At 36.6% G+C, this 25775-nt stretch overlaps 1 protein-coding gene across 3 annotated transcripts in view; it reads right to left on the bottom strand.

Moving 5' to 3' along the window:
* Positions 1-25775, bottom strand: part of cnbd1 (cyclic nucleotide binding domain containing 1) — a 70289-nt gene that overhangs the window by 4918 nt on the left and 39596 nt on the right. For 2 of the 3 annotated variants that reach the window (XM_033998890.3, XM_033998888.3), the window contains 4 exons: positions 16981-17090; positions 12861-13011; positions 12039-12106; positions 4391-4450 (listed from right to left, as the gene is read on the bottom strand). In XM_033998890.3, the coding sequence (XP_033854781.2) occupies positions 4391-4450; positions 12039-12106; positions 12861-13011; positions 16981-17090 (389 nt within the window). The remainder of the gene's footprint in view (positions 1-4390; positions 4451-12038; positions 12107-12860; positions 13012-16980; positions 17091-25775) is intronic. The other variant, XM_033998889.3, reaches the window with a different exon arrangement.

The following is a 25775-nucleotide window of genomic DNA, read 5'->3' as shown; positions in this document are numbered from 1 at the left end:
TATTAAAGTCAAATTATTTGTAGGAGTATTGAATGCTTTTGTACATGTGCTACTAATTAGAGAGCTCAGGACTTATTTTCAGTAAACTTTATATTGAGAATCTGGTGTAGTTTGCTACGTTTATTGACTGCCAAGACATGTCTGGGAACAACTCTGCATATGTATGTTTTTTTTTTTTTTTTTAAACTGTATATTGGGACAATCTGTTTGTGTCAGCAACTGCCTCTCCCTAGAAAACCATAAAAGGTTACACTTAAGAACAGAGGATTAGCTTTGAACAAATAGCCAAAGACAGACTTTCCCATGCTTGAGTTTACAAATAACCCTACCAACATTGTAATGAATCTCCTCTTTGTTTTCTATAATCAAGGAAATGCATTGGCTTGTGAACTTGAATTAAAATAAGTTGTGGGTACCTACATTTTCTGAAAGTACTTCTAAGAAAACAGAAAACTGATTTGTATGTTCTGTTTATACTGAAAAAAAACATAAGAAATTATAATGGTTATAAACGGAATTTCCATTGTTTTCTGAAGTAAATCACTGGAAAATAATTCTCAGATGCTATTCCATCTGCATTATAAACCCACCTCTATTCAACACAATTTTCAAAGTTTTCTGACATGATTCTAACAAGCATTTACTTGTTTGGTCGTGATAACATCTAATTTAGGCAGATTTCACAGAGCAGACCCCCTGTTTTGTATTAAAAATATCAGGGGTGCAGGACAATGCCTGCAGAAAATCTTGTCAATGGCACTGAAAAGGTAAAGAAGCAGCTGTTGTAAAGAAGAAACTGAAGCCGAGCTGTTTCACAATATCCTAAAGAAAAACAAATAACACAATTAGGTACTGTATATCTGCGCTCCCTCCTAGGTTCTGCTTTTTCTTTTTGTTATTAGTTGATAGAAAAGAGATGCAGCTGGTGAAATGGAAATATATAGAGCTGTATTTTTAGATAATCACAGTAGGTACATTGATAACATGAGGAGTTAAAGAGCAGATACACACAGCAGGCAAAACAGAAAGCTAATGAGCTGAAGACTAAACAGATGGTAATGCTTCAGTTGTCAGTACAGAAGGGGTTCCAGGTGATATCTCTGAGATGTGGGAAAGGCAATGATGAAGAGGGAATATTTCTCATTTTTATTTCAGATCCTGATGTATATAGATGATATGCAGCTTAGGGAACAAATGCACCTAAGGAATACGGTATGTTACAGTGAAAGTGTGAAATCAGATTGTATAGAATCGCTAGTGAATGTATGGAATCACTAAACTTGGTCAGTGGATGTGTGAAATATTGAGAAAACTGAAACATGTTATACATTCACCAGGTATTGTATAGAATCACTGGAAGCTGTTAGTGAGTGTATTAAGAGACACAAACATTTCACACATTCACTAAGAATTGTATAGAATTACTGGTAGCAATTGCGTAGATGACTTTATTTATGCTTATAAATTCTATGGACAATTTACATGCATTTACAGTTTAAACTACGTACTCATTTTTGGAACTATATAATTTTTGCTTTTTATTTGCATTTCTATTCTATGGACATTTTACATGCATCTATTGTTTATTACATTATAATTTCTTAAGAAGATGAAGTTTTCCCCATATGTTTGTTCATTTTGTTTAATAAATCATTGAATACTACAAGTCTATATGTTTCTTTTAAACAATATCATTGGTTTGGACTAAATTATGAGTGCTAATGTTGTAATAAATACACTACAGTAGCTCCTTTATTAATACAAATCTATTTTTGTTTTAATTGTGTTATTTTGTGTACAATTTTATACATTTCTCATACTTTCACTAACATGTGACAGTGACTGTGTACAAGCACTGGTGATTTTATAGAATCACTAGTGATTGTGTACAACAGAGTTCAATTTCATACATCAATTTCATATATATATATATCCCTCCTAAAGTCCAACTTCCACTGCCTCAAAGTGGCAGGAGGGTGACAGCGGGTTCTCAAGATGAAGCACAGCGGGGTCCCCTGACTCTGGCAGGTTCAACCATGCTGTGAAAGCTTGACTAACATACTCAGCCAAAGTGGAAGGGGCACTTACCAACAAGCCTGGCCAGCGCGGTGACTTATAGCCAACCCCCCCATGATGAAAGCACAGACAAAAACATGGCCCTCATTCCCCGGAGGCTGGATTGCCGACAACCAAGGCAGCGGCCGGTTAGGCATGAAGGCAGAGGGTGCTAAGAATCACCGGGTTACGATTTGAGTCTGCCACAGAACACTCACCCTGGCCATGTACAACTGCAGATCTTTTTCAGGTGAAGCAAGACTTCCAGAGTTGGAAGAAGAGCTTGGAAGAATCAAATGGGATATTGTAGGACTAAGTGAAGTATGGCGAAAAGACAAAGGACTACTAGAACTCAAGAGTGGACATCTTCTCTTCTACCAAGGCACTACAGATGGACAAAAAGGAGCCGTTGGATTCATTGTATTCAAGAGAATCAAGAACAACGTAGTAGAGATTGACAGTGCGTCAGATAGTGAAGTATGAACTTCAGGTCATCCAAGTATATGCACCAACAAGCTATTCGGATGAAGAAGTCAATGCTTTTTATGAGGAAGTACAAGAACTACACGAAAATGGGAAGAGCCACTATAAGTTCATCATCAGTGACTTCAACGCCAAAATAGGAGCCCAGCAAGAAGACAAGAATTCGGTCAGCAAATTTGGACATGGCGACAGGAACGAGAGGGGCGACAGACTAGTCGAATTTGCAGAGAACAAGAACTTATTCATCATGAACACCTTCTTCCAGAAGAAACCCATCAGGAAATGGACATGGAGAGGACCCAACGGAGTGAAGAATGAAATTGACTACATACTAACAGGAAGCACACCGTACAAGATGTCTCAGTACTAAACCATTTTAACACAGGAAGTGACCACAGACTTGTAAGATGCAAAATACACCTAAACACAGCATGGGAGAGCGAAACTCGTGATGATGAAATCCAACACAATCAACGTAGAAATGCTGGTGTTTCAACTAAAACTGAAGAATAGATTCAGCGCTCTTCAAGATCTGCAAAAAGATGAAGAAATCGAGGCAAACTAAATCTATGAGGAAGTGATGCAAGATGCTAGGAGTTTATGTTGACTCAGAAATGTCTTCATCTAGACAATGTGGGGAAGCTATAAAAAAGGTGAGGAAGCTATAAAAAAGGCCAACAAGATGCTCGGATATATTGTGAGAAGTGTTGAATTTAAATCAAGGGAAGTAATGTTAAAACTTTACAATGCATTAGTAACACCTCACCTAGAATATTGTGTTCAGTTCTGCTCACCTCGTTACAAAAAGGATATTGCTGCTCTAGAAAGAGTGCAAAGAAGAGCAACCAGAATTATCCCGGGTTTAAAAGGCTTGTCGTATGCAGACAGGCTAAAAGAACTGAATATATTCAGTCTTGAACAAAGAAGACTACGCGGTGATCTGATTCAAACATTCAAAATCCTAAAAGGTATAGACAATGTCGACCCAGGGGACTTCTTTGACCTGAAAAAAGAAACAAGGACCAGGAGTCACAAATGGAGATTAGATAAAGGGGCATTGTGAGGGTCTGGAACCAACTCCCCAGTCATGTTGTTGAAGCTGAAACCCTGGGATCCTTCAAGAAGCTGCATGATGAGATTCTGGGATCAAGAAGAAACTAACAACCAAACGAGCAAGATGGGCTGAATGGCCTCCTCTCGTTGGTAAACTTTCTTATGTTCTTATGTTCTTAAGTAGTGGACTCTTGACCGGAGGGTTGTTGGTTCAATCCCAGGTGGGGGCCACTTCTGCTGTACCCTTGAGCAAGGTACTTTAGCTAGATTGCTCCAGTAAAAACCCAACTATATAAATGGGTAATTGTATGTAAACATAATGTGATATCTTGTAACAATTGTAAGTCGCCCTGGACAAGGGTGTCTGCTAAGAAATAAATAATAATAATAATAATAATAATAATAATAATAATAATAATAATAATAATAATAATAAGTAATTGCAGACAGACTTTTGTGGAAGAATCTTGGGGAGGCCTTCATCCAGCAGTGGACTGAAAAAGGCTGAAGATGATATATATACACACACATATATACACACACACACACATATACACACATACACACAACTACCTGAATGTCCAGTGCCAAAATATAAAGGTCCTGCAAATAAAATGGTGTTTTTGCCAGCGTCCCCACACCCTTACTGGGTTCTTGCCTCAGGAAAAATAAACTGCGGCCCTGTAATTAAGATCTATTAAAAACAAACCAACATTTTTTTAAATTGACTTTTCCTAACCCTCCCTGAGAGTCCTTCCACCCACGTGTTATAGAGCAGTACATTATATCTGTGTTATACCTTAAAATGTTCCCAATCCTTTTGCTTTTCTTGACTGAGATATTTCTTGTTGATCTCTTCCTGTGGGAGGGGAAAGGGAAAAGGTACTGATTAGCCGTTAATTGTCCATGTTTTTCTTTGAAAACCACAATTGAAATGGGATGCTTAGACTTCCTTTAGAATGCTGCTGCCAAATGCTTTTACTCAGAACTGGTGTAAGTAAAATAGTATCTAAATGTTCAGAGCAAACGTTTAGCAAAGACTATAATGACAATCATACAGTATGTGATGTTTTTTTACTTTTGTGATCAAACATTCTCTTAATTACTACTTGCAATCTTGTCAACAGAGCAAATGTCATGATGCAAAAGCAATATTTATGCCAGTCATTGCAGGTAATGCATTTAGTATTTGCCTAACTAATATTTTAATTCCAAATAATATCTTCCCTGTTCTTATCTTTTCTGTTTGATCTGACTGTTGGTGCTCCCTTGCTTTTGGGGGTGCCCTTCAAAATACAGTTACATACAGCTGACCGTGACCGAGAGTTCCTAGGGGGCGGCGCACAATTGGCTGAGCGCTGCCCGGGTAGGGAGGGCTTAGGTCGGCAGGGGAATCCACGGCTCACCGCGCATCAGCGACCCCTGTGGCCGATAGGGCGCCTGTGGCTCTGCAGCGGAGCCGCCAGATCTGTGTTGTCCTCCGGCACTATAGGTCTGGTAGCATTGCTGTGGATCTGCAGTGCGAAAAATGACAGCTTGGAAGGAGCACGTTTCGGAGGACGCGTGTTTCAGCCTCCGTTTCCTGAGTCGGCGGGGGGGTTGCGAGCGGTGAGCCGGGGATACAGATAATAATTGGGCATGCTAAATTGGGGTGAAAACCGGGGTAAAAATAATTGGCGACGACTAAATTAAAAAAACAAAAAAAACAAAAACAAAATACAGTTACATTACCAGTACATAGTTACATTGTAGATGCCATTTAATACCGCATTCACTTTTCTGTGATTATGAGAGGATGGAACTGCATACATTAACCATCATGTATTTAACACATTGGGCAGGATTTTCAAAAATTTGTAAATGATAACTCCAGTGTTAATCAAGAAATCGATATGTAGTATTGATTTTGGCATTTTGAAGTGGTCGTTATGCCTATTTCATTATTTTAATATTTTAACAAGCAGTTCTTCTTCCAACTATTTATTTTGTTTGCGTCGGAATTTAAAACCAAATCTGTTTTAATTGTCATCATTTATCAGGAGTAAATTTGCACTTGGAAAAAGAGGGTTTTAATTAATGGAACAGTATATAACTCTTATATAACCTTGAAACAGACATTTTACAGAGAGAGAGAGAGAGAGTGTGCAGGACCATGGTTAATTTCTTACAGACTACCTCGATACTTCAATATTTGTAGTTACAAAAATATTTTAGCCTTTTCTATACTTGTGGTTATGAATGAGATTTATTCACTTATTTTAACCATTTGTAACCTTGTATTGCTAAAATGATACACAGTTATTTGCACCCAGTGTAATGTTACTACCAAGAAATTATCAATGCAACTGTAGCCTATTTGAATTCTTTATATGTGCATATATGACAGCCGACATCTACTGTAGATTTTGACAGCCGACATCTACTGTAGATTATACTTGAATTATACAACTGAAATCTTGGTACAGAAAACAGCATATTAGATATTACAATAAAGTTTCCTAAGGTGATTGTGGATTTGCAATGCATCCTTGGCTTTTAACACCGGTGTCTTATCCACACAAGAACGAAGAACAGGCGTCAAGGGCACACAGCGATGCTCTAGGAATGTGATCGAGATCATTGACATGGACTTTGCCTAAATGTATTGGTAATGTTGTCAGACTCCCCCCACACTTTATGTACAATGTTGTATACTTTCACCTTCACACTGCTTGTATGCATAGAAAATGTTCTTATAATACTGTAGGTGCTCAGTGGCTACTTCTAATCAAGTTGAGTTTATTTATTGCGGAGGCGAGCAAAGAGTACCAGAGAAAAAGAATGATTTGAGGAATTCACCGAACAATTATAAACAAATAATGTATTGGGTTAGGGAGTTCTAGTGTAATTTAAAAGCTTAATAAATATATAATGAAGTCTTACATCCACGGTATACATGTATAATAACTAACAACTACAAGCACCAATGGCACTTGAAATGTATGTATTTATAGCCTACAATCATACATACTAAAATACATACAAAAGTAGAAGTCATCATAAGAATATAAATTCCAACCAATATACTGTACATAGATGGCTTATGGTATTTTGTTCTTTTTAACCAAAAGAAAGATTGCAAAATGCACATTAAAAGAGTCGTGTATAGTAAAATGTGGCAAACTATCCCCCTGAATGAGGGGAAATGACAAATGGCGTTTCATTTTTTTATTTTATTTTAATCCGTGCCGTCCGATTTTTACCCACACGCCAGATAATTGTAAATCAGCATTTTTATATGTGAAGTGTTCTAAATAAATGTATATTCTGTATGATAAAATACACAATTATAAATGAAGTTTACAAATTATACACAAAATAGATATTCCCATAATTCTGCTGCTCGCTGGTAAGAGCCGTCTGCCTGTACGCTGGTGTTTCCATAACACCGAATTATGCTTCTATTCATTTTTCTTGATCTTGTTAACATGCATTTTGATTTTGAGTTCCCATTATTTAGTCATTGAGACAGGAAGTGATGTAGGTGACCTGCGACAATTAAGCTTTTTAATGAGAAATGCGTTCATTAACGACCTCATCGACTCAATTTTAAAGCATTAACAGATTGATTTAATTAACACATTTCGTTTGACAATCACTTGCTACTAAAGCTCTCAGCCCATTGTGTTTTAAGTACACGTATCAAAGAATATAACAACTGTATAAGTACAGTGTAGCTACAGTGTAGTTAATGTACCTGTTCTCATTCTTTGCTATTGTGGTACCAAAAAAATAGACCAAATGCCTTTCCAAAATAACATGCAAACAGATGCTTTTGAAGAAGGACCTTTAATTAATAACATTAACATTTTTTACATTAGAATATACAAGCAGCTTTACTCGTTCGCTATCTAAAGTGTAGCTCACAAGCTAAAGCTTTGTAAACAGGGCCCTACTGGACTCAAAATTAAGAACTGATTAAAAAATAAATAAATACGGAAAATCACCTGACCACAAGCTGGAAAAGTCACCTTAATCTTTTTTTATGTTTGTTGATTCAAATCTTCAGAAACTTACATTTATTCTCTGGCTACTCCCTTAGTTATGCCAGGACATGGTTTAAGAGACAGTTCCAACCTTAAACTTCACTGTGCTTCAATGCCATACAAGCCATCTTTACAATGACAAGATAAATTACTGCACACATGTAAAACACGACACTTTTCCAAGAGAAATAACAGGTAAGGAAACTGTTCAAACATAAAAATGTAATTTTTGAGCTCTCTGGTCTTCAATATAAAATACGAGCCACAGTCTTGTACCTTACCTTAATCTTTTATTCATTCACTTGGACAGATTCAGGGAATACATGTGTCTTAACAAAGTATTAATCTTTTGAACAGATAACTTGCTACCAACACTACTGAAACAGAACTGGAGCTGCATGAATGCTTCATAATAAATATACTCTTAGACCCATCGGTTCCTTCAGAGGTCAAAAAGAATTACAGCACTGCAGGAATAAATCAATGGGTTTAGAAAACATGAAATCTAAGCGACTGAAGAATGCTAGCAATATCACCACTGCTTCACTTCCTAAACCTTTCAATTCAAATGAGACACATTCCCAGATACCGGTAATTGAAAAAGCTAAAGTGATTCCACTTTATGAAACAACAGTTTGACTGTTATTAATCATGTGTCAATTCTTGCCTGGCTCAATTTGCATGTTTCCACCAGCACCATAAATACAATGTGTAAAACTCAATCTCCTTCCATTATCAACCCAGGGTTCCACAATCCATTCAGCAACCAGACTTTACACAACTGCTTACATACATCTTTCATATACATTGCTATGTAAAGTTGAGTTTTGAAATTACTGCACCTTTAAAACTTTCCTCCCCCAAACGTCAAGTCTGCATTTAATCTCATCACCAATCCTCCAGACTGAAGCTCATTAGCTGAATTTAGATTGAATTCTATTTATTATCAGTCTTGCTAGGTGTCACTCATATCAGTCCAAACTTCTTACGGCAATTACTGTACTGTTATGCTTGCACTGTCATACATGATCCCTTCATTGTTAAGGTCCAACGTAATAACATTCAATACCAGCCTGGCTGCATTCAGTACTAAGCCAGGAGGTTCAAAGGCACTCTCAAGGAGCCGGACAGATTGCAATATTAAGACAGCCATTTCATTTTTATTTCTCAGTGCTTCATAAATACAGTAGAACCTGTCATATCCAATTTAATTGATTCCAGGGGTCTATCAGATATGTAAAAATATAATTTATCACAGGGAGTCTTTATTCTAGATTGTAGTTGCTTTATTAATGTCGGGGCATTACAAATTAAGTATGTCAGGTACAGCAGTGTGTCTAAAACACCAAAGTATGGTACTGCACGTATACTATACAAAGAAAATCTGTGAAAATTATTACAAAACAAAGCACCTGTAATACAGTATTGGCAATTTACAAAACAGTCTTTCAAAAACAGTTCTTACCATGCTTTCTCAGTCTATGCCAAAGTAATCCAACAGCTCTTTTTGCATCAGTGGGTGTTAACCCGAGACAGAAACAACAAGAAGAAAGTGCACACACAAACACAAACTGGCTTTGTAAGTCGGCAAAAAAATCTTGTTTTAGCTGTTTAATCGTACAGTGATTATATTAATCCCTTTTTTTATTTTTTATTTTTTAAATTTAGCGTGTCCAATTATAATTTTCTCCAGATTTTCTCCCAATTTGGAATGCCCAATTGTTTTTCCCCTCACTGCAGCAATTCCCCACATGGCTCAGGAGAACCAAAGGTTCGTTGGGCGTCCTCTGATCCCACGACCAAGCCAGCTTCCTTTTTTATCCAGGAACTCGAGAGTGGATCTCAGCGAGCTACCGACCTCTGGAATACAAAGGTCAGCCTTGCAGGTCTCGGCTTTGAGCTCACTGGGCGCCTGGCCAGCAGGGCTCGGTGTAGAGCGACGAGGAGAAACAGTCCCTGCCGGTTTTACCTCCCTAACCCATGGGAGCACCAGAGCAAAGACCGCCCTGTATGACTCACCCTGCGCAACATGCGGCTGCGCTTCTACCAGGCGAGCCACTCTGGGACCCCATCCCTTATTTTGTTGTATTTAACATGGTTAAACTGGGCAGTTATGTGATGTGACAGCATGTAAAAAGTGAAGCGTAATTCCCAAAAGCACCTTCTTTTTTGTATCTACAACTGAATCCATTCTGTCTTGATAAAAGCTGAATTTACTGTTTTAAACTCATAATAAAACGTGCATTGATCAGTTTCCATCAATACCATTCAGTTGGTAGCAGTATGTGCAAATGAAACCTGCCACAGGTCAATCGGTTAATTGAGGTTACCATATCTTACAGGATTGGATATGAATAATAATAAATAATCATTTCAAAAGAGAAATATCTAGGGCTTAAACTGATTAACCATCAGTAATACCAGCAAAATTAACTTTTAAAATTTGTTGACCCAACACACTTTGATCTTCAAATGTATCTTAACCAGCTGTATTGAAATGAACGGGACAACTTTTTTTGTCATGTTACAATAATTATATACATATAAAATTTGAAAACAGTCAAAGGTAAAATCAAGTTAAGTAATGCTATGGGGGGCTTTGGAGATATAGGAGTCAGAATAAGTGATGAGCATTCAAGTTTAACAGGCCGGTCTCGGCACTGTGGACTTGCTGCGGTGAGAGATGGGGTTTAACAGACACATATTGTACAACCAAGCCCACAATTTGCTATTTGAACAAAACAATGCAGTACATGTTCACTTTTTTATTGAAATTGTTATGTTATTTTATTATAATCATTTTTATTGAAATGCAAAGTTAGTTTAGCGAAAATCCAAGATGGACTTCGGGTTAAATAAAGAGTTGATTTTTGCACAATAAAAGGCAACTAGAGTTTTTGTGTCAGGTATATTTAAGTTAGGTTAAAACTAATTAATAAAATCCATTTAGATTTTTTTTTCTGTTTAAATCTAAAAAATATGACGGGCCTGCTGACCACTACTGTAAATTCAGTTTGATATTTTCTGTTTCCACTATTTTCTGTTTTTGCTACTTTCCATTTTCTATTTAAATAGTTTGTTAAACAGTTTTGCCCATTCCTAATTACAGTTGTTGTTAAACCAAATATTCTGTTCATACATTTGTGTGACAATTTCAGAGGGAAACCAATCTTTAAAAACATGCAGACCATAAGAAGAACACAAGAACAAGAAAATTTACAAACGAGAGGAGGCCATTCAGCCCATCTTGCTCGTTTGGTTGTTAGTAGCTAATTGATCCCAGAATCTCATCAAGCAGCTTCTTGAAGGATCCCAGGGTGTCAGCTTCAATAACATTACTGGGGAGTTGGTTCCAGACCCTCACAATTCTCTGTGTAAAAAAGTGCCTCATATTTTCTGTTCTGAATGCCCCTTTATCTAATCTCCATTTGTGACCCCTGGTCCTTGTTTCTTTTTTCAGGTCAAAAAAGTCCCCTGGGTCAACATTGTCTATACCTTTTAGGATTTTGAATGTTTGAATCAGATCGCCGTGTAGTCTTCTTTGTTCAAGACTGAATATATTCAATTCTTTTAGCCTGTCTGCATACAACATGCCTTTTAAACCCAGGATAATTCTGGTTGCTCTTCTTTGCACTCTTTCTAGAGCAGCAATATCCTTTTTGTAACAAGGTGACCAGAACTGAACACAATATTCTAGGTGAGGTCTTACTAATGCATTGTAAAGTTTTAACAGTACTTCCCTTGATTTAAATTCAACACTTCTCACAATATATCCGAGCATCTTGTTGGCCTTTTTTATAGCTTCCCCACATTGTCTAGATGAAGACATTTCTGAGTCATCATAAACTCCTAGGTCTTTTTCATAGATCCCTTCTTCAATTTCAGTATCTCCCATATGACATTTATAATGCACATTTTTTGCAACATCATTTCTTCTTGAGGCCTAAAACTAAACAACATATAACTTCTTCATATAAATAGGACCATTTTCACAAGATCAATGGTTATTTACATTGGATAAACAGTACTTTCCATCAAACTGGAACAGCGCTATGGGAAAGTAATCATTCTTAATGAGGAAGGCAATATGGAAGCTAATCAACAAGAGAAAAGGGCATTAACTCAACCGATTTCCACCGCTTCACAGATTAGAAAATATGACTCGACTCATTATAACACCATGGGAAGTGGGCTGCAACAACAACAACATTCAATTCTACCCTTAGGGGATATCTGTTCTAGAAATAAACAACATTTCTTACTTTAATGCTGTGTGCTTTGCATTAATACTACAATAACCCAATAATTGAAATATTTCCCACTTAAATAAAGTTCATTTCAGACAAAAGATCTTTGTTTGCTTTTTGTGTTGTTTTTTTTTCCCAGTGATGTTATTTATGCTATTCATTACTTATAACAAACCTGAGTTAACTCCTCAAATGTTGGTTGTGCTGTTTGAAGCATAAGAGCCTGTGTCACTGAATCAAGACCTGTTAAAAAATCAAAAGAAAAACAGCAGAGTTTATTCCTGTATGGTTAATCAGTGTGAAACGCAGCCCTGCCGATCTGTATTCAGGTAAATTCTCCTTTAGAAAATTATCAAATTACATTTACTAATTATGATTGGATAGTCAATAAATGTTATCTAATAGAACCTGTTATGTTTTTTGATAATGACATATTTCTGTAATGCACTACATATATATATATATATATATATATATATATATATATATATATATATATATATATATAGATAGATAGATAGATAGATAGATAGATATATATATATATATATATATATATATATATATATATATATACTACATAACTGTTTTATAATATTATATTTTATCAACAGTATAAGCCAGAAGAGGTACAGAAACAGAAATTAACACATTTTTTCATTATTTGTATTCAGTAAACCAAATTATATTACAGGACAATACAAATGAAGACCAATGCTTTCTAATGGGTTTACACATTATCAAAATGCCCAGAGCAGCAATCAAAAGGACTGAATCATTAACATTGGGAAATCTAATAATTTCACTATGTACAAAAGCTGTAGGATAAAGTTTATTTTACGTCTTAAGCACATTTAAATTCAATAATCGATAGCCAGCAGCAGAAGTTATAACTCACTGGTAAAAGAGTGGGTAACTAATTGATTGCTAATGGAATTAACTAGAAAGCCTAACTTGAAACTCATAGTTGTAACAGAAAAAAAAAAAAAAAACTTACTTTGTAAAGCAGAAGGAAGGATGACTCCTAATTCAACTTCTGTTTCTGTGACGATGGTGCATGTGGAAGGTTGGTTGAGAAGAATGCTCACCTCCCCGAATGATTCATTTTCTACAAGCTTGCATATAATTACATGCTTTACCCGGATACCCTGGGTCACAAAAATATTAATGATCTTACCCAAAAAGAAGATAACAATTAGACAAGAACTAATTAATAATACTACCAACAAGCAGACATGACAACAGGTGACAGACTTAGGTGACACAATACTGCAAAGGAGTAATTATCAAAATGCCTGTATCCTGGTAAATATGTAAATAACTGTAAATACATACTGTACAGAGTATTTGCTCAAATCTGTGTAAAAACAGATCTTTGAAAATTACTTTAAATTGCATTTTGTTACAAATAAAACTGGTGTAGTGATATTATTTTATTTGTTTTTTGTGATGCAGTTACAAACATTGTAAGGGCATATACTAGGGAGTATATCTCGCTCTATCTAGCTCAGCCAATCAGAGTGCAGGGAATCTTACCATTGAGGTATCATTGAAATGAATCCCCGATTAGATTATACAATAACCTTGACAGTTTACCTTGTCTGTACAGTCCTGACAGTGAACTACACTGTAAAGTCCTATAATGGTTATGGAATCATTGATTATGGAATTTGCCTTCCATTGAAATTTTAAAAAAAGTCAGGAATATAACACACTAAATTCATTCAGTGTCACAAAAATCATTCACGTTTTGCTTTCTTTCATTTGACAAGGACAGGGCAATAAAGGCTTTTCCTCCAGTGAGAATTAATTTTGTTATCTAAGGGTGAAGGATTATAACAAATTCATTAAAATCCTATTTATCTGACAAAAAAATTATTCTCAGATAAGTTCTAGATGACCAGCTTGAAACACAAAAAAGACACCAATTATAAAAACAGTGGCATTAAGTCTGAGCTTTACATGTGAAAAAAATGGAAAATATAAATTATTTCCGCTGTGGATACCAAATCAAGGTTTGGAGGAAGAATGTTTGAGGGTCTGTTGTTAACAACATTGAATGGATAGTTAATTTTGTCTATAATAGTTATATCTACTTGTGCGTAATATATAAAGTAACAACATCACTTTTTGGGGGCTTTGTAACAGGTGTTATTTTAGGCCTGAATTAGCTACACTATGCTGCAATAAGGGGTCATATATTTCTTTTGATGTGGTTTTTAAGAAAATAACACATTGAAATGTAGTTAATACAAATAAATACAATACTAAAACTAGACAAACTGTGACTGTAACCGAGAGTTTCACACAGTGATTGGTAGAGAAGCAGCCTGTTTGTATGTCTGCCTAACGTACATAGAAAGGGGGTGATTTCTTCAGGTAAGAGCATTAATGAGTATACATGCCCTCAGACTTCACTAATCAACTCTAGAATGTTCATTAAGGCGATGTTTATTTAATTAAAGGCTTGATAAAGCAAGAAATTGTTTGAGTTTTTCACCAAAAGCAAAACATCCCCGGGTCCCGCATGTAACAGGAATGGCATATGATTGAAATAGAAAATATAGAAAATACATTCCCAAGACAACCATCTAATTACAGTACATACTGTACAACTATAGAAAATACATTCCCAAGACAACCATCTAATTACAGTACATACTGTGCAACTATAGAAAATACATTCCCAAGACAACCATCTAATTACAGTATATATTGTGCAACTATAGAAAATACATTCCCAAGACAACCATCTAATTACAGTACATACTGTACAACTAATTAACACCCAAGTCTTCATATCTATCATTATGCTCTCCAACTGTTTGATCCTTGAAGACACTCTAACTATGCCTACACACGCACAGTTTCCACCTAAAATATAAATTGTGAACATGAATTGGCCCATTTTTGAGAACAATAAATTACTTGGGCAGTATAATTTTTTTACTCGGGAGAATCCAGATCCTCTTTCTACAAACACAATACAGTATAAAAAGTGCTTTGCTGAGTCTTGGGTTGACTAACCTTTATAGAAAGGGCTTCTTTAACAAGTCATTCTTAAAAACAGACAGCAAATTTTTTTAACCCTTTGAATCCCAGCCACCTTAAAAGTAGTGGTACTCCAAAATGTTATCAATTTACAATGTCTGACAAACATCTGGGGTTGGACATGAATCTCGCATTATACAACAGTGGAACTGGCTGTCCCACTTACTACTATAGGGATTCCAAGTCAGTATTTCTTATGACACACTAGCAAGGTCGACAAGGTCTTGGGCGTTTATCCAGTCAAGTGTGTTTATTTCCTTGTACACTCAACCAGCTCAGAAGTTATCGCTTAATTATATGGCATCTCACTGCCATTCCCTTTCTTTGGGATCCTAACTCCGCATTTTACAATTTGGATAAACATGCATCACAAAGGGTCCGTAGCAACAGCAGCTGTTGCCCTGCCAGATGACTGATTTGGTAGGTCCGACTCAGAGCAGAAGCAAAAATCAAGGAAAAAACAAAATTGTCATATAATAACAACAAAGTGCATATAGTAGCCTCACTCCCTTGCATAACATCCTTATCGTTGTTTTGGATTTTATCCACTCGGAAGACTTTAATCTCCCCCTGTAGCTATCACTATTAACCCTACTCAGAGGGTTATGTTGAATGTTGTATGGGTCTTGACAGTTACAATTGCAAAAAATGATTTCTGCGAGTAAAATTAAGAACAAATATCCCACCCAGTCATTCTGCATTGGTAGTAAATTTATAACATTTTGTTCAAATCGTTAGCTTTTTTGGATGACAGAATGATTATCTGATCAGGAAAAAAATATATTTAGACAAGGGGTCTAAGTGGGGTTAATAGACAATACATGTGCCACCCCCAGTTTGCATATATCTGAAAATGAGGACGATTATCTATTCAGGGATACCAGGCAAAACCAGCAGATAACATTAAAATGACAGTATGTAACCTAATCAACTGCACATCAATCTAGAAAAAAAAGTACAATCATGAAGCCGTTCTTTATGACACAGAATTCATGTAAGCTATGAATGTTTTATCAGCTTTGATTGTATTGTAATCACTTCTATTTTAAAGGATTGCAAATCTTTGACCCCTCTTCTACATTAATGCTGCACTGGTTGACAGGTTAGATCTGAGGCCAAAATCTAAAATCAGAACTTTTAAAACTTTACATTCCTCTGAACATGTCAAATAATGTCACCAGTCCTTGTGGTCTCAGCTGTAACTGGATTTTGCAGTATAATTTAAAAACGTTACACACATTTACCCACCCACGTAAATATACACAAGAAAATACAGTGCATACCAGAAAATGGTACACAGCTATAAAACTTAACTATAAAAACTGCATTACCACAGATGACATCAATAGGCATTCACTGATATTAAAAATGTTACGTCTGTTAGCTCCTGTGGTTTCTGAGCACTCCTCAGCATGAGCAATCCCAGTTGATCTAGATGCTATCTTTGTTTCTCTTGGGGGTGAAAAGTTCTAAAATTGGACTTAGTGTACAGTGTTCAGTATAAGGCATTAGGGTTTTCCACAAAAAAATACAATTATATTTTAGTAAATTTCTGTAAAACTCCAACTCAGGGAGGGCCATGATAGCCCTTTTTTCTACCTAATTTGTTGGCATTACATTTAATTTGCTATGTCTCTTCCCAGTTCTATATGCGGTCTAAATCATTTTGGATTTCCTGGGTGGCTGAAAGCGTGTAAGAACCCCCCCTAAGCTTTGTGTCACCTGCACATTTGAGAAGCTTTCTAATTACCCCCCCGATCTGGCCGCTCCAGTGCACTGGGGTTTGAGATCACTACAGGAAGAGCGATAACAAAAAACACAAAAAACAAAAACAAGTGCTCTGGCAGGATGTTAACAATGAAAAGAAAAATTACAGGTACATTATTTAAACAGTTGTAGCAACACGTGGGGACGTGTAACGCTATATTTATATTTTATATACAGTTCTCTGAATTTAAATAGATACAATTGATTCGGGCTCCTTTGCTGTTGATTTTAAATATTTTTTTAAATTAAGTAAATTGACAACAATTCTGCATTATTTAATAAAATTACGATGCGTTTACCAATTTTCCCAATGGCCTTTTCACGAATGCCCCAATATCTCGTAAAATGTTGCTTTGGCCGGATTTGATGTATCCTGCAAAGGGACTGACTTCACCCTCCTTCACCAGCACTGCAGGAACAAGAGAAAATAATGAGCATCTGTTTTAAAAAGCCTGCTGACTGAATTAAAACTTGATGGGACACATGACCTTTTGATTGTTTTATAGGTCGCAGATTTCCAGTTGAATGAGTAGTACTTATTAACACTTTACAAATGAATAAACATGAAAAACCTTAGGCGTCCCAAGTCAAATAACCCTGAGGATCCATATATTTGCCGTGCAATACAGTCTATACCACGTGACCCATTTATTACATCAGTTTTTAAAAAAATTTAATTGTCTTGTTGCTTAGGCTCGAACACGTGGGATTGAAAGACAATTGAGAAGACTTTCAGAACAAAAGCACACAAGTGTAATAATCTTTCAAAGGACAAGTGCTGTTAACATTGCAACAGATAATGTTCCCTCTCACAATCCTACTGAGCTGAAGTGAGCCAGCAATACATACTACCTCTTTTCTTACATGCTGTGCAGCGCATTTAACTAAACTTTTTCTACTTTTTGGAGAGGCATTCTGAAAGTGCAACTTCATATTTTAATACTGCTTCTGTTTTGTGGCTCATGTTTGCTAACCAGGCACTGCTAATCAGGCATTTTTCTCTAATGTAGTTTAATACCTAATTTTAAATGTGACCTTGGTTTTTATTTTGTAAAAATATGTATCCAATCTTTTTAATATTTATTATAGTTATACTGTGGAAGACTATCAGTGGTAGGTAGGGGTGCATCAAAGTTGTATGGATCACAGTGCTACTGATGGCTCCCGCAAACATAATTAGAACAGTGAGTCATTATTTGAAATAATCAAAATACAGCCTTACTTAATTTCTCAGCTTGAACATTTCTGTTATTTATTTATTTTTCAAGGTAATCTGTTCTCTTGCACAGAAGTAGAGTAGACAGTAAAAGCTTTCATTTTAAAAATGGAGATAGATGTAAACCAACCTTCTAAGTCAATGACCGGCTGTTTGTCTTTGATAAATGTTAAATTCATTATTTGTGTCTCCACCGGTATGGCTTCAGCATCATAATACAAACATTTGAAATACTATCCATTTATTTTAATCCCAATGAATGTTTGACATTACATAAATCCATTCTAGTAAAGGATCTATACAGCTAAGCAGGACTTCTGTTTAATGAATCGATAATCAGCTTGTAAGGTGCCTGGTAATTTCCATCTTTTTTGTGCTGATGGTTGAAAATTTGCATCTAAGGTCAACAGTAACACAATTCACACAGTAATCTGCCCTATGGGGTTTCACCTTTTGATAAAATGTACAATAACATCTCTTAATTAGTCATTTGTCTGCATAGTACATGAATGGCTAATTACAATTACTATACTTTGAATATCATAGGTATTTTCTACTAAGGATAACCAGACCGAGTTTCATTTAAAAGAACATTTATTGAACATGCACATGGTACGCAGTTACAGTACATATACTCCGGGGACTCTCCCTGCCCCTCCCTGAGTCACACGTCCTTTGACCTCCACTGAATCTCGAGAGAGCGAGTCATACAACAGGATCACTTCATTTTAGCTCAGTCTGTATCTATCATGCCAGTCTCAATTATCTTCCAATCCTACGCTCCTGATAATAACGTGGGAGGCATGGCAAAAACGTTTGTCTCTGGTACTGGAGTCATTGTTTTCCATCAGAGTTGAAGTTACTGTTATTTTATGAAATAATCCACAAATGAGAATTATGCAAAAAGACTAATCGGAAGCTGCAGACCATGGTATCACACATACTGTACATAAAACATTGCTACTGGATACACATTTCATTACGAATAAGTCTGCTATATTTTGTGATACTTATTTTAAGCATTGCTTATTGCCATTAATATTTAAGATTTAATTCAAATTGTAGGAAATTCTGCATATGAAATCTCATCTGACAATGTTCAAACTGTAGTCCCACAGACCTTTAGTTCTCAAAATATGGTATCTGTTAAAAAGAACTAGCGATTGCATGTTCTGTTTGTTTGGGGGGTGTTCTTTTATATAAAACACTGTTTAGCTTCACACTACTTGGAAATCTTTGTACAGTATTTCTCTTTTCCCTTTTTACTAAACGACTTTAGTGGATTTTAGCCTTTCCAAAACTACATTAATGCCAACACAGTTCACAGCTTCAGAAACAGTAATACAGCTGCCACTGGTGCTTGTTGCAGGGCTCAGGCAAAGTTCTCATTCTTTTTTTTTAAAAGTAATTGCAGTAAACCTTTTTTTAAAACATTTCCCGGTTATTCCCCCATGATGCTGTTGAGTAAACCGAACAGCAACTGTCATTTTCAATTTTATTTGACTGGCAAAGTTTCTTTCCTATAACAGACACTGTATTCTCTTATGTTTAGTGTAGTATGTAGTCAAATCACCTGTCCCCAAGACAATACAGACACTTGCATAATCTGTAAGTCACGAACTCGGGGATCCCCTATCAAATAAAAAAGGGACTTTTATAAGGGTTAGTTTGCCATGTTTTTTTTTTTTATGTTTTACCAAACCTCTCCCTCTTCTCAGATCAGACGTAATATTATTGGAGCAGCAAAGTCAATGTCCACCAGTACTTATTCAGCAAACAAACAGGGCCGTTTTCCTCATACATGCAGCTATTGCAGTGACGCTCATTCTCGTTCCATATGCCTGCTTTTCTCGAAATGTCAACCGTCCGTTCTTATTGCTTCTACCCCAATAAACTGGAACGTATCCACTCACTCACACACTCACTCACACACTCACACACACTCGATTCTTCCAGAACAACGAACACATTCAAAACAGCAATTTTTTCACTCTTGGAAGGGGGGGGGGGCCTTTCAATTTCATCGTTTGCATTATTCCTTAAGCCATGACAATCATATCTCGTCTCCTCTCACTGTATACTGCAGTAAAAACACTACTTGTCTTGAATTTCTTGGAATTGAACTGGGTTCAGTTAAAATTTTACACATTCCAAATTCCTTCTTCTAGCCTGCCCAGGTTTCCCTTCATTATGTTAGAATTGATGACGCCACCGTTTCATTACAAAGCAGGGGCTTCTAAAGCTGTTGTTACAGATGCTTTAAAGCCATGCCCACTCACTGTCCCCAGTGGCATTTTCTAGGGCTCAATGTAAAAAATCGATTCTATTTTGCAGTATGCCTTACATACAGATGTAGAAGCAGCCCTCGTATTATCAATTCCCTCCAAAGCTTTGTCCCGGATCAATGAGTCTCCAGCCGGAGACCCTCTCCGGTTTCATGCCCAATGTTCTAGGACCTCATAATGTACTGAATCAAAAACCTATTTCAGAAACACACATTTGTGATTCAGCATCCAACCGAATGGCTTATTAGGCTCCCCAAAGCACCCGAGCATCCTATAATACAGGGTGGCAATTGTTATCTAATTCTGTATGCAATCATATTTTCGGTCATGTCGCTTACCAAAAATTCTACTGTAGAATTGTATTACTTTTGCTTTACTCAATGCAATTTGTGTCTCTCTACAATATGCCGTTACTTATCAGGCTTACAATATTACTTTGTTTAATCGCTGTTAATCCCCCCAACCCTTGGCCATGGATTCCCTGAGGTTTCTTCCTGTCACCTTGTGGGTGAGCGGGGGGTGAGCGGGGGGTGGGGGGGGGGGGTGGTTCCTTAGCGCAGGGCGGTTTAATTCTGCAAGGTGGTGGAGGCTTAGGTGGTCTTGTCCTTTTTGGGGGAAGGTGGCTCCAAGTGCCACTTGTCCTGCCCGCTGGCAGTAGTTATTTATTTAATTCATTTTTTCATCATAGTTTTGCCAGCATAGGGGAGGCTAATACTGTATATTTACGGGCATGTTTATCTGTCAATTCAATAAATTGTTAATTTTCATTCTATTGGTGGATGTCTCCTTTCTGAACACACCATAAAACACACAGCTAAAATTAGTTGAATCGCCATTTTGTTTGACTATTCATTCCACACAATATCAAAACTATTTCTTTGTGTGACAAACCTGAGGTCAAGTTTTAGAGGTGAGCTGATTTATGAGGCCTTTAGCAGCAACAGCAACACTGTATATCAATCCTGACAGCAGTTTTAAAACCCCATTTCTGGGTGCACCACAGACACTAATATAGGCTGTGTTTCTATCCTCTGACAACAACATAGCTTCTTACTTCCATCTGTTTATCAAACTAAGCCCACTAAGAAGACATATCACATGTGTTATTTTAGTTTAAAATCGGTTTAAACGTGCTATTCTGCATTTCTCGCATCTCCTCTGTGACCCATTCTTACGCACAGTAAAAATTTTCCTGTGTGTCTCTTCTGTTTGCTGTGAATAGCATGATATAAAGCATGGTGCATTTTTTAGACATCATCCACTAAAAGCTTTTTATTGATTTTTAGTATAATACGTAAGGACACAGTTTCCAGTAATATATAAACTACAACCTGACTGTATATTGAACATGAGGTCCTGTAAATAGTAATATGTATCTACAGTAAATATATACTATGAAAAATATCTTACATTTTTTATTTATTTTACTTTAAAAATATTAAATACAGCATATAATTAACCACCACCAGGCTCTAAACCGCATTCCTCAAAAGCATATATTTAAAAATAAAAAACAGAAATAATGATACTTTTATTTTGAGATACAAAACTCCTGTATTTCTTAAGGGCCTACAAATTATGAAAACAACAAACAGGCAGCATGCCTCATCCCTACCAAGGGACTTCTGTACTGTAATACTATACAGTGAGATGAAATCAGTTGTGAGACATGTGTTAGATAGCTCAGTGTCTGGGCGTGCTGCAGTGCAGTGCAGTGCTTATGCTGTTCTAATGTCCACGATGACTGGGAACTGCTTTGAAATCCATCATAGACTCCGGAAATTTAGACCACAGAGTAAAAAATCACTTGCTCTGACAGCTGTGTCATTTCCTTCAGTAGTTAGAGCCAATCTGGTGGAGTAAAAAACCACACAGCAAGTTGTAATTGTATACTCATACTCATAGTCCAACAAGTAATAATAATAATAATAATAATAATAATAATAATAATAATAATAATAATAATAATAATAATAATACATTTGATCTGCTTTACAGTGATTTTTCCCTCTCCGCAACAAAGATCATGAGAATTAAAAGTCATGAGATTTTAAAGACCCTTTACACCTAAACTTTTGAAAGCTGATGTCAGGGAGGTACCAGACTCTCGAGTACCAGTGTTTCCAGCAGGGACCACCAGGTGTACCACTAACTATGTCTGTACTCACGTGTTTGTTGCCTCATTCTGCTGAATGGTTAGTCTATGCAGCTGATGACTGCAATGAATTCAGCATGGTTATATTTCATATTTTGCACAATCTGAGCGCTAAATTTAGCAAATGGCATTTTTTGTTTTGTTTTGTTTACTGTAATCAGGTAAGCTTCAGTACTCTTCCTATTTACAGTCCAAAGTATTTCTGTGTGTTCTGCTTTCACATTTTATAAATGGTCAGTTTGAGAAATAAACTTTGTTTTCCCTGCAACAGCTGACCCTGCTTGATTTTCCTTGATAACGTCCCATTCAATCAACAGATTCTAATCAGATTGGGTGCTGCTTTAGTACAAAACTCACGCTACATACTGTTTTACATAATGGTAACAGTGCTCTTAAATTACTATGCCTGCTTCTTTGGCTGAAGAGGTATTATTAGCTCATCATCTAACTATGGAATCTTGTGCAATTAAATCATACTTAAACTCCTGACGGTAAACAATGTAACTAAATCTATGACAATACATTCCATGACATGATGTTGTTGAAGCTGACACCCTGGGATCCTTCAAGAAGCTGCTTGATGAGACTCTGGGATCAATAAGCTACTAACAACCAAACGAGCAAGATGGGCTGAATGGCCTCCTCTCGTTTGTAAACTTTCTTATGTTCTTATGTTCTTAATACAGTCCACGGAACTATCTGTATGATTGTGGAAACTTGGCACAGCCAAGATGCAAACCGCCTGGTCGTGCCTTTACAGGTCTTCAAATTTAAGACTACTGTTTCTATTTTCACACAGGATTTTTGTTCTTGTTTTCTGGCACACATTATTATTATTATTATTATTATTATTATTATTATTATTATTATTATTATTATTATTATTATTATTATTATTATTTATTTCTTAGCAGACGCCCTTATCCAGGGCGACTTACAATTGTTACAAGATATCACATTATTTTTACATACAATTCCCCATTTATACAGTTGGGTTTTTACTGGAGCAATCTAGCTAAAGTACCTTGCTCAAGGGTACAGCAGCAGTATCTCCCACCTGGGATTGAACCCACGACCCTCCGGTCAAGAGTCCAGAGCCCTAACCACTACTCCACACTCTGCCCCATTGATATTCAGCAATATTTCTATTGTCACACTTTGTTCATGATTCAAAATACCTTCTCATTGAGGCTGTCCTGAGTAATCCAGTTTTAAAAGCTCAGGAACAGTGACAGATTTACAATAGCAGTTTACTAGTTACAATTAATATTGCTGTTCTGTCACTGTAACAGGGAGAGACCTGGACTGGCCGTCTGACGCATGCGCGATGCTGCAGGAAGGGGGCGGCAGTCCCGTTGGGTCTGCCTGCCAGTCATGGCGGTGACACGGAGAGGTGGGGAAGAGGGTGTGTGTGCTTTTCCCCTCTCTGAGTGGCTGGGAGGCGGACTTTAATGGGATTGCTAACTTATAAAGTAACACTCTGTTGTTTCCTCAGATCGGCCCCTTTAAACTGGAACAGCGAGCAAGGCGGTCTCGCGTTGACTACCGAAAGACAGGAGGATAACAAACGCCCGGAAAGAAAAATCAAAGAAAATAATTTTAAAGAAAGAAAGGGAAAAGTGGGGGATCGTTGGGCAGCCCCAGTATTGTTGTACAGTGAGACAGCAGAGTGTAGGACGGAGTCCCGGGTCGTACGGGTAGCGGCGACTGGGGAGATTCACGCTGCGAAGTGCAGCACATTTATTTTGTAGTTTTTCCTTACTGTGTTTTATTTTCCCTGTTTCTTTTTGCCTTTTTCGTTTTTATAATTTGTGAGCACCTGCGAGTGCCGGACTGTAGCTGAGTACCCTGCCGTGGTATTCCCTGTTGGTTCTGGATACCATAGCTGGTAGCCAGACCACGGACCACAAGCGCCCTCTACGGGCTCAAAGAAATCAGTACACCTCACCAGAGTACAAAAAGAAAATAATAAAACCGAGCACCTGTGTGGTGTTGTCAACTACCATTTCTGTCTCCCGTGTCAGTGAATACCCGCACCCTCCCACAGTCACCCACAGTCAATCTCATAATCAACCACTGGGTTACCTTTGACCGTTAACATACTGAAAAAAGAACAACAATACAGTCTGTGTTCACTGTTTAAACATGGCAAGACAGGAGGACCCTTGTAAACTACAGTACATTGAGCAGTGAAGCATATCAGGTCTGCTTTGCTTATGCTTTATTCAGGGATTCAGGTTACAGAGATATTTTGTATGCTATGCGTTTAACTTTTGTTCCAGCAAGGAACATTTTGAATTATTTTCCACAGTGTCACTGTATCCTACATTTTTAATACATTACTCCATTATGGCTGGATTCACAGACCCTGAATAGTACTGAACTCAGACTACCTTATGTTACCTTACAGCTATGGCCAAAAGTTTTGCTTCACCCTATAGAATAAACACATTTTGCTTCATAAGATTGAATGCAACCTGCTGAATAATGATACGTTAACATATTGAATTACATAACGCTTTGTAGTTTTCCATATACTTAATGAAAAACTGACAAATTGAAAAATGTGGCATTTCAAAATCTAACATGAAATACTGTACTACTATAATGGCTTCCAGTAGACTTTTGCAATATCATTTTGTAGTTTCTTTGATTACACGATGTTAAATAAAAGATCTAACTTATGTTCATATAGTATTTTTTCTTTCTTGAATGATGTCTCAGTCCTTCAGGTGATACAAAACTTTTGGCCATGGCTGTAGGTAAGGTTAAGATCATCTAAGATTAGTGTTAATGGGAAACCAGTTTTCAATGTTCTTACATTCCACCTGCACGGATTACGATATACAGTGGTAGTCAAAAATTTACATACACCAATGGAAAATTATAATTTGTAGAATTATAGGAAAAATATTTCGTAGCAAAAGTTTTGCTTTTGTGGATGAGGAAAAAAAGTTACAAGAAATAGATGTCTACAATTATTTATTTCAGCAATTTTCAAAATGCTAATCCAAAAGTATTCATATTCTGACAAGGGAAATGAAATTAATAGCTAGTTGAGGCACCTTTAGTAATAATAACCTCTTTTAAATTATTAGGATATTTGTCAATGAGCTTTTGTCATGATTCTTTAGTGATTTTTGACCATTCTTCTATGCAAAATTGTTTCAGTTTATTCAAATTTCTTCTCTTGTGCGCAGCCTTCTTTAACTCATACCAAAGATTTTCATCGGATTTAGATCATGACTTTGACTAGACCATTCCAGAACCTTGATTTTATTCTTCTTTAACCATTCTGAAGTAGATTTTGATGTGTGCTTTGGATCATTGTTGTGTTGGAACGTTCAGTTTTGTAGCAGAGGGTTTCAGATGATTGGCCAATATCTTTTGGTAGGCTATGGAATCAATTTTATCATGTATTGGAACTAAATTTCCTGT

The sequence above is a fragment of the Acipenser ruthenus genome, chromosome 4 (assembly GCF_902713425.1).
Source record: "Acipenser ruthenus chromosome 4, fAciRut3.2 maternal haplotype, whole genome shotgun sequence".
In the NCBI taxonomy this organism is placed as follows: Eukaryota; Metazoa; Chordata; class Actinopteri; order Acipenseriformes; family Acipenseridae; genus Acipenser; species Acipenser ruthenus.
The sequence above is the reverse complement of the archived record's forward strand: the minus strand, read 5'-3'. Positions and strand labels throughout refer to the sequence as shown.